The sequence below is a fragment of the Glycine soja genome, chromosome 16 (assembly GCF_004193775.1).
Source record: "Glycine soja cultivar W05 chromosome 16, ASM419377v2, whole genome shotgun sequence".
Classification (NCBI taxonomy): domain Eukaryota; kingdom Viridiplantae; phylum Streptophyta; class Magnoliopsida; order Fabales; family Fabaceae; genus Glycine; species Glycine soja.
Genome location: NC_041017.1, coordinates 6,815,318 through 6,827,850, shown reverse-complemented (window position 1 = coordinate 6,827,850; position 12,533 = coordinate 6,815,318). Strand labels below are relative to the sequence as shown.

General features: G+C 31.5%; 1 protein-coding gene across 5 annotated transcripts; it reads left to right on the top strand.

The window, feature by feature from the left end:
- Positions 1 to 1,510: 1,510 nt before the first annotated feature.
- On the top strand, positions 1,511 to 11,771 carry LOC114388948 (SAGA-associated factor 29 homolog B-like). 5 transcript variants are annotated; one of them, XM_028349499.1, is made up of 10 exons: positions 1,511 to 1,813; positions 4,677 to 4,770; positions 4,938 to 5,014; positions 5,404 to 5,409; positions 5,972 to 6,078; positions 6,522 to 6,607; positions 8,485 to 8,538; positions 8,720 to 8,873; positions 9,050 to 9,063; positions 11,469 to 11,771. In XM_028349499.1, the coding sequence occupies exons 1-10, from the start codon at positions 1,696 to 1,698 to the stop codon at positions 11,569 to 11,571; spliced, it is 813 nt and encodes a 270-aa protein (XP_028205300.1). In that variant the 5' UTR covers positions 1,511 to 1,695; the 3' UTR covers positions 11,572 to 11,771. The 5 variants fall into 5 exon arrangements, with proteins under 5 accessions (XP_028205300.1, XP_028205302.1, XP_028205303.1 ...); XM_028349498.1 differs by having other exon boundaries at positions 1,512 to 1,813; positions 5,969 to 6,078; XM_028349501.1 differs by lacking the exon at positions 5,404 to 5,409.
- Positions 11,772 to 12,533: the final 762 nt, after the last annotated feature.

Genomic DNA, 12,533 nt, shown 5'->3' with positions numbered 1-12,533 from the left:
GACAATAAAGAAGGTGGTTGAAACAAACCAATATAAATCTTTACATGTTCTTATTTATGACTTTCCTTAGTGTTTAAGCCACAAATGATTTAAATTTATTTTTAGTTTGTTAAGAAAATAGTTTTCTCATCATCTTATCCAACTTTTTCATTATATCTTTTACCTGTTTTTAGTGAAACTCAGGTGATGATATATGCTTGTTTCAAGAAAAAAAATTAAAATTTCTAAAAATATAATTTAACCTTCTTTCTTATGTTATATGTCTCTATAGTATGAACAAAGTTAAGTTTAATTTATATGCATTGTTATTTTAAAACTCTATTGAAACAAAAATAAAGTTATTGTTATATATCCAATAGGAATTCATCATGTCATGACATAATATTAATGAATAAAAGGATATGATAAAATAATAAAATGTTATTAGGCATAAGTGTAAAAAAATTACACTAACAAATAATTCATACTCCACTAAAACTATTAAATTATATTAAAAGATTTTTTTTAAATACATGAATTTCTTCTAAAATATTATGAATAATATTTGTAATTATTCTTATTGTTGAATCTAATTATTTAAATTAAAATTATTCAACTTTTTTTTTGTTATTAACTACGTTAAATGATAGATTGAATGCATGTATGAGAATGAGTACCAAAATATTTTATCTCGCACCTATCTATTGTCATCCTCTGTAATATTAGTAATATTAGTAGAGTTATCATATCCTGATATAAAATGACCACATCACTTCATCTAAACAACTTTCTTATTATTTATTTTTTAATTCTCCTCAATTAATGAATTGTCTAAATTTTATTTTACTCCTTTATCTTATTTTTAAGATTCATTTTGCTTCTTTAAAAATAATTTTTATTATTGTTTATTTTTTAAAATTTGGGTTAATTTGCTTCTTTTGAAATAATGATCAATTTCAATCTTTGAACATAATTTTGAATATATATATATTTTTTTACTTATTCAAGTTATAAAAATTTTTCATTAAATTTACTTACATAAAAATTATATATATGTTCAAACTAAAAGTGGTTATATGACAAGAATAATTTGAAAAATGAATCTAATGAGTAACTGAGAAATTTAAAAAAAAAAATCAAATATCATATTCTTTTGATTGTTTGTAAAATTTATTTTTTTATGTAATTTTCAGTGTGTTTATAACCTTTTCAGGTTTGGACGTTTAATTTCACATTTTTTATGATTGAATTTAATGAGATAAATGTTATTTATTGCAGTAAAAAAAGTTTAAAATTGTCTATAAAATAGAAATTCACTATTTTGAAAGGATCAAATTCACTCAAGTTTAAAAATGAAAGGAATAAAATAAAAGTTAAAAGATAAGATAAAAGATTAAAAATTTAACTTAGCCCAATGGATTTAAGAGAAATAAAAAGTAAAAATTCAAAGTTCAGACGAACAAACGGTGAAATGCACATATATACAGGATTTATAATTTTAAATTAAAAAATAAAAAGCGGAAGATAAACAAAATATCCATCCCACTTTGTTAAAAATTTCACGAAAAAAAATAAAATAAAAATTGGAAAAATTCCAATTCCGCTCTCGATTTTCGATTTCGGAGTTTGATAGCAACGTTGGAAGGAAAGGTGAGAGCAAAATCGTTGGAAGAATCTGGTTTTTGGGTCGTGGTTGTTGTTTTCGCCATCAAAACAATGTCTTCGCCGGACATTGTCTCGATATTGGAGAACTCGAAGGAGTTCGATCGGGTGAGGAAAGAACAAGAGGATATTCTGTCGGAGATCAACAAACTTCACAAGAAGCTTCAAGCAAGTAAGTTTCTCTCTCTCTCTCTCTCTCTTTCTCTTCATTGTTTTTTTTTTTTGGGTTTTTTTCAGTGCTGCATCTTCTTCGTTTTTGTGATCCTAATGGTTCATCGTGTTAATGTATGTTTGCAAATCAGGTGTTTCTTCTGTTTTTATCAGTTCTGGATAAATTGACGTTAAAAAATTTAGAAAAAAAAACTGTAGAGCGTGCTGACTGGGACTTTTTTTTTGTGTTTAATAATTTTTATTACACTCTAAAGTGGCCCAATTTTTAAGTGATTTTTTAAACTTACTTTTAGTTTTTGAATTTCACGAACATGGATGCTAAACTGTTTGTTTGTTTGTTCATATTTCATACATGAAAAAAAAAATCGATTTGCTTGTGTTGATTGCTTATAAGATAGAAATATTGGAAAGGGAAGTGAATGAGAGAAAATGGTGTGAAAAATATGATAGAAACTTGCTCAAGGTAGTTTGGTTTTGACAAGTGTGAAGAACATCGATAGAAGTGCTAGTGAGGAAAAATGGATCAAATGGAAGTTAGCGGCCTCTTTAAAAGTATAGAAGAATAACTAAGAAAAATGATTGCTACGAAAACCTGAATTTCAAGTGGAACACTGCTTTTAAGGTGCTTTTATGCATTTGTGTAATGGAGCTTGATGGTGGCTGAGCAGAGGGATAGGGAAGGGAACTGAAATGCCGCTCCCATGCGTAAGTTAGTTTTGATACAAAGTAAGGGTATTGGAGAAAATATTGCATCCTTGGTTATCCATGACGGTTCGAGTATTTGCAGGATTCGAGGTGTTGAGCATGATTCACTGAAGCTTCTAGAAATTGTGTCCAGACCTCAGGTTGGTCTGGGATCTGAGATGGCTCAGCAGAATCCAGGCTTCAGTTTCATGGCCTGGATTTGCATCTGAGGTTGAAGGGGAGCTCTAAAGCAATTTAAAGGGCATGTGGATTGTGGTTTGAGTTCAGAAGAGAAAATACTATGAGAAACATTTAAAAAAGACTTTGCTCTGAATGACATAGACTTGGATATTGTAGTGTGTTGATTACTAATATGCATGTCCAGCTTGGCCAAACTTGAAATGGAATATTTCATGCTCATAAGCCTGTTAAAAGTTGACAGCTTTAGCCGGGTTAGAGTTTGGCAATAAAGTAAAACCTTAGTTTTATAATTACAACGTTTTCCCTCAGTGCATATGCCTATTTCTTGGTTTATTTTGTTAAGCATTGCAACGATGATGGCACGAGGGATTAAGCTTCTAACAATTGTTTTTTTTAAAAGTGAGTTACTTTCCATGAATCATAATATTTTTCTATATTCAGAGATCTTTACTCAGCAGGCAAACAATTCTGCTAAAAAGTCATAGCTAATATATTATAACTGGGCTATATTCTTAGTTGCTAATTTTCCAAATTAAAATCTTTTACATTCAATAATAGTAGGTGATTTTTAATAGATGGGCTTTAAGTCACCCAAATATTTGAAAACATTCAGATACCTTTCTTCAAAATAAAATCATGTATAATTAAATCATGCGAGTGTACTCAATGTCAAACACAATAGTGGTCATTCTAAGCACATTGAAATATATTTTTAAAGGGTCAATATTAACATAATCCACAAATGTTAGTGATGTATTGTAAAACCCTAATGGTAAGAAGATACTTGAGCATTGGAGATTGATCTTTATTGAGCACTGTGTCATAATCCTAGTTCCTAGTTATGCACAAAAGTCTATCCTCATTCTTTCCAATATGCATATTGTTGAAAGGTAGTGTTTTTTGCTTTTTTTGTGGTTAATGAATAAAGTCATAAATTGTGAAAGGCAAAGAAGTACTAGTTAGAAGAATAGATTGCATGGTTTCTAGTCCTGTGAAAAGGGGCGGGGTTAGACGAAGAAAGACCTTAGAGGAAATTGTTAAAGGGATCTCATGGTGAATAATATCTGAGAATTTGGTTTTAACCAAGCCGCCTAATAGTGTCATGTGATCCATGTTACAACCTCACCTAGTGGGATAAGACTTTTGTTGCTATTGTTGTTTGTATTTTTGGGTCTTCAATAATCAATATTTATTTGATATGCATATTTCTCATGTATTTAGTGTTTTCTTTTGTTTGTGAACTACCTTGGCTTAAAAGTGTAATTTATCAAATACCTAAATTGTAGCAGAAAGTATATGTTGATTTGGTCAACTTTGAAAAAGTGTTATTGAAAAATTATCAAATTAAGGAAACAAACAATTCTTTCAGTTTGAGATGTAGTGTAAAATTACTCGTGTATTTACCTAACAACTTAAGCTTTTGGATTTGTTGGTTCATGATGTGGTATAAGAGCCTCCTCCATTCCACAATTTGATCCTTGTCTCCCCCATTCTAATAAAAAGTTGAATTTTAGCACTAGGTAGGTGGGTTAGTGCTTTATGCACACTTAAAGGCTGAAGGCTCTCGGGTGAGGGAATTTGTATGAGATATGATATAAAACCATTCATGTATCTTTGTCTAACAACCAACTTAAATTTTTGGGATTGTTTGTTCGCGACACTTCTGTGATTTTAGTGAAATTAACAAAATGGCAGACTAAACATTATTAGTTGAAATTAAATCTCATTTTGCTATAGTTTTCATACTTTTGGATATGGAACTTGAAAATTGAAATATTAAGATTTGAGTTAGTCAGTCAATGGGAACCATGGACTAAGCTCTAATTTGACAAAGCCAAAGACTCTTAGTACTTGCTAGATCGGAATGGTTCTACTTGTTTCCATATCTGGGAAACATGATCTGATGCTCAGTTATTCTTATATTCTCTATTCATGTCTCTGTATTTTGTTGATGATAGTTTTTTGTCATTTTGTTGCAGCTCCTGAAGTAGTTGAGAAGCCTGGGGATAACTCATTGGCTAGGCTGAAATTTTTGTACACTCAAGCAAAAGATCTTTCAGAAAGTGAAGCAAGGTATGTTTAATCTGTCTTTAGCTATGAAGCATTTTATATGATTGCATTTTATTTTCTAATATGCTGAAAATCATAGCCATGGATTTTGACATTAGAGTAGCTTGATATACTCTGTCCAGGCTAGGCATTCTATAGCATATGATTCTTGATATTAATTTTGGTTGCAGTATTTCCAACTTACTGATAAACCAAATTGATGCCCTACTGCCTACGGGTCCACAAGGGCAAACACGAAGAAGAATAGGTTTGTCTCAAATCTGTGGCAAATATGTTTGTCTTTCACTTAAACCTTATTGCCTCTTTACTTAAGCTTATACATTTGGTATTCATCCATAAAATAAATACTATCAACAGATCAGAATCTTTTAGTATGTCGCTCTCTTAATATTTCCTTCTTATGTGTTATATGTATTAACCAAAGTGACTAGGTATGCTTGACCAACAATGTAGAACCAAAGCAAGTATCTAAAGCATTAGAGTTCTTTTTTGGGGGAAGGAAAGTAGGAAGCAAATAAATATGTCTGACAATCTTTGTGACAACTACATGCCAAATTTCCATTGAATTATTAGAGGATGTTGCAAGTTTTTGTTTGTTTAAGATTTTTTCTCTGCCTCCATTTTTTTCTTTTCCAGGAAAAGGTAAAGTCTACTGCTTTGGATACTCATCAATATAGTTGACATCTCTGCTGCCATGTTGGTCAATCTTGTATAGTCCAGCTACATGAAGAAGAAAAAGGGGGAGGGAGGGCATGTTAATGTGTAATTTTAAGTAAAACTTAAAATTATGTTTTAATTGACTCATTTATATTTACATTCGTTCCTTCTCTACCTATATGGTGGAAGGAGAATGGAAATTAGTGCTGGGTATATATATGGAAATCTTGATTTGGAGGTGCTGATCAGCCAAAACTTATAACTCATTAGCAAGAGTGCTTTTGCATCCTGTTGTTATTCCCCCAGCTAGTTCATGGTGATTTATTGCTTCCCCAACAATGTGGTAATGTTTTTGTACAACATTCAGTTGATGACGTGGAGCTATGCAAACATGAGAACTAAAATACATACAATGTGGAATGGTTTATGGAGTATTTTGGTTGAAACAAATAATTTTTACGCTATTTGTTATTATTATGATTTCATTTCCTTTGAGATGCCATTTTTTATATACCTTGTGTGGCTGACAGTACTTGTGTTACAGAAGGTAATGAGCAGAAAAGGAAACGAGTGAAGACTGAGTCAGACATTTCAAGGCTAACTCCTAATATGCGAAGTCAACTTGAGGCTTGTGCCAGTCTTAAAGGCGAACAGGTATGCATTTGTACTCAAGTTTGATGAATACAAATCAGTAAAATAGAATTCTTTATCGCTTTTTATCAATACGGTTTTTTATCTTTGTCACATTATACTGCACATATGTGCTGTACATTGCCTCTGATAAGCTTGTGCGGGTTAAACTGCTTCTGTTGCTTCATTTAAAGCTTACAACTGTTAGAAATTCAGTTATAGTTAGTTAATTGAGCTGTTATTCATTTATAATTATGGTTATTCATTTGGTAGTTAATAAAACTGAGATCTAACAGGTTCTATATATAAACATGAGAACCTCTTACATGGTTATGCATCAATAACATTTTCACAGACATAGCTCTCTCTTTTCTCTCGATGTGCATTTCATGAAACTATTTTCTAATATTATTACATGAAGAATCTTGAGTTCTATTCCATTAAGTTAGTTTCTTGTCACTTCTCAGGTAGCGGCTAGGGTCACACCACGAAATGCTGATAAGGACGAGTGGTTTGTCGTAAAAGTGATTCATTTTGATAAGGAATCAAAGGAGTAAGTATACATTTTGTAATTAAATAGTCATGTATTGAGTTCAAGCTATCAATAGAATGTGTTCTTTCATTTGTATAGTATTATGTAATAAATTAATTAATTAATTAAGTTGGTGCTAATCTGTGAAGTACCGACATGGTCCCAAACAGTGGTGTTTCTGTTTTCGACATGCCGACGACATGGACACGTGCCGGACACACACCGGACACATGTCAGACACGCATTTGCCGTGTCCATTTTTTTCTTTTAAATTTTCGACACGATTCTGCACATGGGAAGCCAACAGACACGACAAGACTTTTGTTATTTTTTTTTTCAAAATCATATTTTTTTAAATCTTAAAAGATAAAAGCTTAGATTTTAAATTGTAATAATAGATTAGATTTTTTATTATTTCCTCTTCACGTAGTTTATGCTTCCTATTTATTTTTAAAAATCTTAAAGATACAACATTATATTTTAAATTATAATAACATATTAGAATTTAGATTAAATTAAATTAGAATAACAACGCTTCCTCTCCATGTCGGTCGTGTCACTCCTTCATTCACGTACATCTTCATTGGTTTGAGTTTGTTACTGCTACTGTTTGGATCACTTGATGAGAATGAAATTTTTGAAGTTACTAATTTATCCCTTGATGAACCAGAACTAGAAATTGTGATGATTTATGATTACCTGTCTTTTATTTATGTTTTCAATTATGATGATTTATCTTGGTACTTTTTTAGGTGAGACTCTATTAAATATATTAGCAAGTTTGTTTTTAGATTATTTTTTAAAGAGACAAAGTTTTGCCTTGTGAATTTTTCTTTTGAATGATAATGGTGTTACTTAATATAATTTTTTGATGCTTATATATATATATATATATATATATATATGCGTGTCCCCGTGTCTTATGTTTTAGAATTTAGTCGTGTCGCGGCATTGGTGTCGAAGTCCGTGCTTCATAGGTGCTAATTATTCAACTCCTCTATTGTTATTGCTTGTTACACTAACACCATTTTTGTTTGGGGAATTGCATGTTTTATAATATCTACCAGGCGACTTTGTGTAAGGTTTGTACAGAAAGTAGGGGAGGTATCTGTAATTTCTTATGCAACCAAGGGTGTAGGGGTGTGAGAACATTACATAAAGTAAAGGGCAGTAATTTCCCATATGAGAGGGATTTTGGGTGTAATAAGCATTAAGAGTATTTAGTGCAATTATGCCTATTTATTTTTCAAGAAAAGGTTATATTAATGGTTTGGATAGAAGTATGGTACTTGATAGAACATTATGGCGGAAGTTGATCCATGTAGCCGACCCCACCTAGTGGGATAAGGCGTTGTTGTTGTTGTATTTTTCAAGAAAAGGTTATACCACATTCATGCCTTAAAGACGTAAACTATAATGAAGGGTATTATATTGTGAGTCGAGTTCTAACAAGTGTATGTTTAGCCTATTCTATCTTAATGACAAGCTTGTCCTGCTTTATGACTTGGAAATACACTTGCTAGTGATGCAATAAGGTTATTTTTTCATAAAGGAAAAAAGAGTGTTAAGTCAAGTATTTAATATATTATATACTAGGTTACTACCACTCATATCTGGTCTGGTGGGTAAATTTGACATGCTTGCCTTGCTTAGGTCGACCACAAGCTCCTTGTTTGGATTGAATCTGCTTGACTGTGTCTTTACCTAACTAAATGAGTTTGTCATTTGACCAACTTTAAACTGTATGTATAGCTCAGATTTTTTGCTTTACAACTTATACTGTTGCTTGTGTATGGTTTGTAATCATTGACAGAAAGAATAGTACCCATTATGACATTGATCTTTTGTAATTGTCCTTTTCATTATTTTATTTGTTCTCCTGTAACATGATTTTACAGATTTGAAGTACTGGATGAGGAACCAGGCGATGATGAAGAAAGCAGTGGCCAAAGGTAACCTAACCTATTAGGAAATTTGTCATGTTTAAATTATCTAGAATGCTCATGCCATGTACTTGATTTGCTTGAGGTGCTACTTTAAACTTACATGGGAATTTCTTTCCACATGTCTTGCATTGTTACTGCATTTGAATGACATGTTTATTTTCATTGGTTTCTCCTGCTGCATTCACAGACAATACAAGCTTCCCATGGCAAATATCATTCCTTTCCCCAAGAGTAATGATCCTTCTAGCGCTCTTGATTTCCCTCCTGGAAAACATGTTTTGGCGGTCTATCCAGGAACTACTGCACTTTATAAAGCAACAGTTGTTCAAGGCCCTCGCAGAGTAATAATTCTCTCATTTTCCTTAGTAGAGTGAAATTACTTCTTGATTCTCTGACTTATTAATTTGTAGTATGTGAATCCTTGCTAGTTAGTATAACTTTTGTGACTATGACTTAATACTGACCAATATTATTTTTCATGTTCTGGGTTATTCTCCAACATTTCGCAATTGTGCAGAGGAAGACCGAGGAGTAAGTATACTCTGTTAAGGCTCCATGGGAATGCTTGCTTAGTTCTAAATATTATTAATCACAGCCACAGAAAATCAAATGGCATCATGATTTGTTTTTACTTTCTAAACCTTTGGTTTAATGGAAATAAAGGGGAGGGAAGTTAATTTTGTTTTTGTTTTCTTAAATTTTAAATAGATTTTTTGTAACATAGAAAAGTAAATAAATAATAAATCATTTTTATGTTAAGAAAAGATAATAGTAAATTTTAAGTTGTTATAAAATTTTTGTATATAGTTTATTTATTTATTTTCACACACCCACTCATCCAAATAAGCAAAAGGAAATTTCTATACTTCTTTCCTTATTTTCTTATATCCAAACAGCACTTTTTTCCTATTATACTTTCTTCTATCATTTTTTTTGGTTACATCTACCCTTTTTATTTCCGTGTTTCATTCCTCCCTAATTCACTTCTAATCTAAATAAAAACATTTTTTTTGTCTATTAGAATTGAACACAGTACCGGAATTTACACTACTCACACTTACACACCTGTTGAACCAACCTAGTTAAACTCCTTGGTTAATCTAAATAGAACATTAATGTCAAAGAGGGGGGGGGGGGGGGGGGGGGTCGAATTTTAAAATCTATTAAATTCACAATTTGTTTCCTTTTATTCTTTGATAGAACACAGAAATTTAGGCACACTAAATGAATAGAAAATTACACCACAAGCTGTCCCAGATTTTTAACGACGGACTCCTATAAAGAATAACTCTGTTCAAAGAACTTCCAAAAACTCTCCTCTTCACACCACTCCTTTATCTTTAGGAATTGAACACGGTATCAGGGATTTACAATACTCACACTTGTTCAATTAACTTAGTTAAACTCTCTTGGTTAATCTAAATAGAACATTAATGTCAAAGAGGGGGTCGAATTTTAAAATCAATTAAATGCACAATTTGTTTCCTTTTATTATTTGATAGAATACTGAAATTTAAGCACACTAAATGAATAGAAAATTACACCAGAAGCTGTCCCAGATTTTTAACGACGGACTCCTATAAAGAACAATTCTGTCCAAAGAACTTCCAAAAACTCTCCTCTTCATGCCACTCCTTCCTTAGATATTTTCTTTATAAATTTTACATGATAACTTCCCCTACAAAACATAATAACTACCTTCCATCAGACCATACATAAAATAACTTATCCTAAAATACATAATTGAACCTCATAAACAATAATTTTTTTTATCAGCAAAAATAATAGAATATATTAATATGATAAAGCAGTACAGGGGGTACTATTACATATACAACTCATTACTCTCCCATACAGAGGTATGGTTCCATAATACAAACTAATAAGCATGAATTAAGGAACCAAAAATCTGACTGGAGATTTCGTAAATCCTCCCAGCCTCTAATCCTAATTTCCCCTGTTAACAACTCCCTCGCTGATGTTACTGGACCAATAGTGGAAAGGCATGTCAAATCTTTTTTGGAGGTTTCTCAGCCAAGTCCAGCAGAAGATAATAGCGTCCTCCATCAGCTTGTTAATATTTAGGCTGTCATTTGAGAAGACCAACCTTTTCCTGGGGTGCCAGACACACCAAGTTAGGAAAATCCACCCGATGAGCCATCGCTGCAATCTAATACTTCCTGCTGCTACAGAATGATTATGCGGAAAAACCCTGACCTTGTTTATCCAAGACAATGATTCCCACCGTAGCAGTAGAATTTTATGACTGCTAAAAAATAAATGAGCTGCCTCCTCTTCTTTATAAAACAATAACATGTAACTGCTCCTAATTTCTGCCAATAACTGTTATAACTGTCCCTAATGTCATCATTCTTTCTGAAATTTCAAATGCTATTGAATGTACAAGCCAATTATTTGGTCTTTTTTATCCATAGGATTTGAAGACAATACCAGGACTACTCAACTAACTAAGCTAGACCTCCTTGGTAGCCAGTTATTTGGTTGATATTTAAATAGGATTTAACATCTCTCTATAAAAATTTATGGAAGTACAATGAGCTAGGCCTTCCCTCAAATTGTGCTGTCCACACTCCAAATTCAAAGTAGCATAATAAAGACAATTGAAGTAGGGTATAAATAGGATAATGCAAGTTTTTGAGTTCATTGGAAATAATATGATGAGTTTTTGCACATCATTTTTTGTTGATGCCGCTTTTACTTGGGATGTTAGAATCTTCCAACTATTGCTCTAGTCTGCCAGAATTCATTAAGGTGTTAATAAATGGGTTGGAGCATGTATCAGGATTGGTGTAAAGTAAAACAACAAAAGAGATAACTGTGCTTTTGGAACTGGACCCTTTGTGTTTTTTTCTTCTTCTTCTTTTTCTTCAACTGTTCTGTTCTATGGTTGTTAACTCTGAAAGTGATTGGAACAGTTATGTGTTGGAATTTGATGATGATGAGGAAGATGGATCTTTACCTCAAAGGACAGTGCCATTCCGCAAAGTGGTTCCTCTTCCAGAAGGACATCGCCAATGAGTTTGAGTATAAGCTATTTATTATAGTTGTGTATAAAGCAGAAACTAGACCATTGCATATGTGCCACTTGTGTAATATGCTCCGTGTGATGTGGTTTGTAAGAATGACATTGCAACCCAATTTCGAACATGTAAGAATGACACGAAGTTCAATTTCACGTTACCTAGAAATGATAAATATCCCAGGTTAGTTTCTCACAACTTTGTCGTACTTGCCCCTAGTCTCTATTACTTATGAAAATCAGCATTTAACGTTTTAAAAACTGATAAAAATTTCTTATTAATCTAATTGTTGTTATAGTCAAGATATGTAGTAAATTATAATGGTAAATAGTTATTTTTTGTTCTTAAATGTGTAGAATTTAAATTTAACATATCTTTGAACAAATATAATATTGATTAATAAACATAATCTATTTGTTGCTCTGAAATTTTTATTGTGATAAAATTAAGTTGGGTCTTATTTTTTTTGTAAGAATTAATTTAATGACTGTGTATTTTTGTTTGACACACATATTTTGGAAAAAGTACCATCATAATAGAAATTTCAGAGCAATAAATATATTATGCTTATTAATCAATATTGTGTTTATTATTATGTTTGTTCTAATTTATATTTGCTTTCCTAATCAATATTGTACTTATGTTTGTTATAACTTATGTTTGTTTTCCCATTTTTTAAGTGCTTATTGTAATATTATGCTTGCAACTATTAAAAAAGAGGAAAGATGAAAATTAAATTATATTTTGGGTAAATAATTATTTTCTCATTAACAGTAACGGTCAGATGTTAACGGATGGATGAAATTGGTGCACTTTTTTCTATTAAAAATTAAAATTTGAATTTGCATTTTTTAGGTATCAATTTGTCACCGTTTTATACATTTAGGGACAAAAATGATTATTTATCTTTATTTATTTTATTTTATTAGTTATAAAATTCTTATTGGTTGTGATTGTGTC

What these genes read in the sequence shown, in the direction of transcription:
- LOC114388948 (XM_028349498.1), top strand. Translation starts at nt 1,696, where the DNA reads ATGTCTTCGCCGGACATTGTCTCGATATTGGAGAACTCGAAGGAGTTC. An exon ending in TCACAAGAAGCTTCAAGCAA is followed by an intron (nt 1,814 to 4,676) that starts GTAAGTTTCTCT and finishes ATTTTGTTGCAG; the next exon opens with CTCCTGAAGTAGTTGAGAAG. An exon ending in GAAGAAAGCAGTGGCCAAAG is followed by an intron (nt 8,539 to 8,719) that starts GTAACCTAACCT and finishes CTGCATTCACAG; the next exon opens with ACAATACAAGCTTCCCATGG.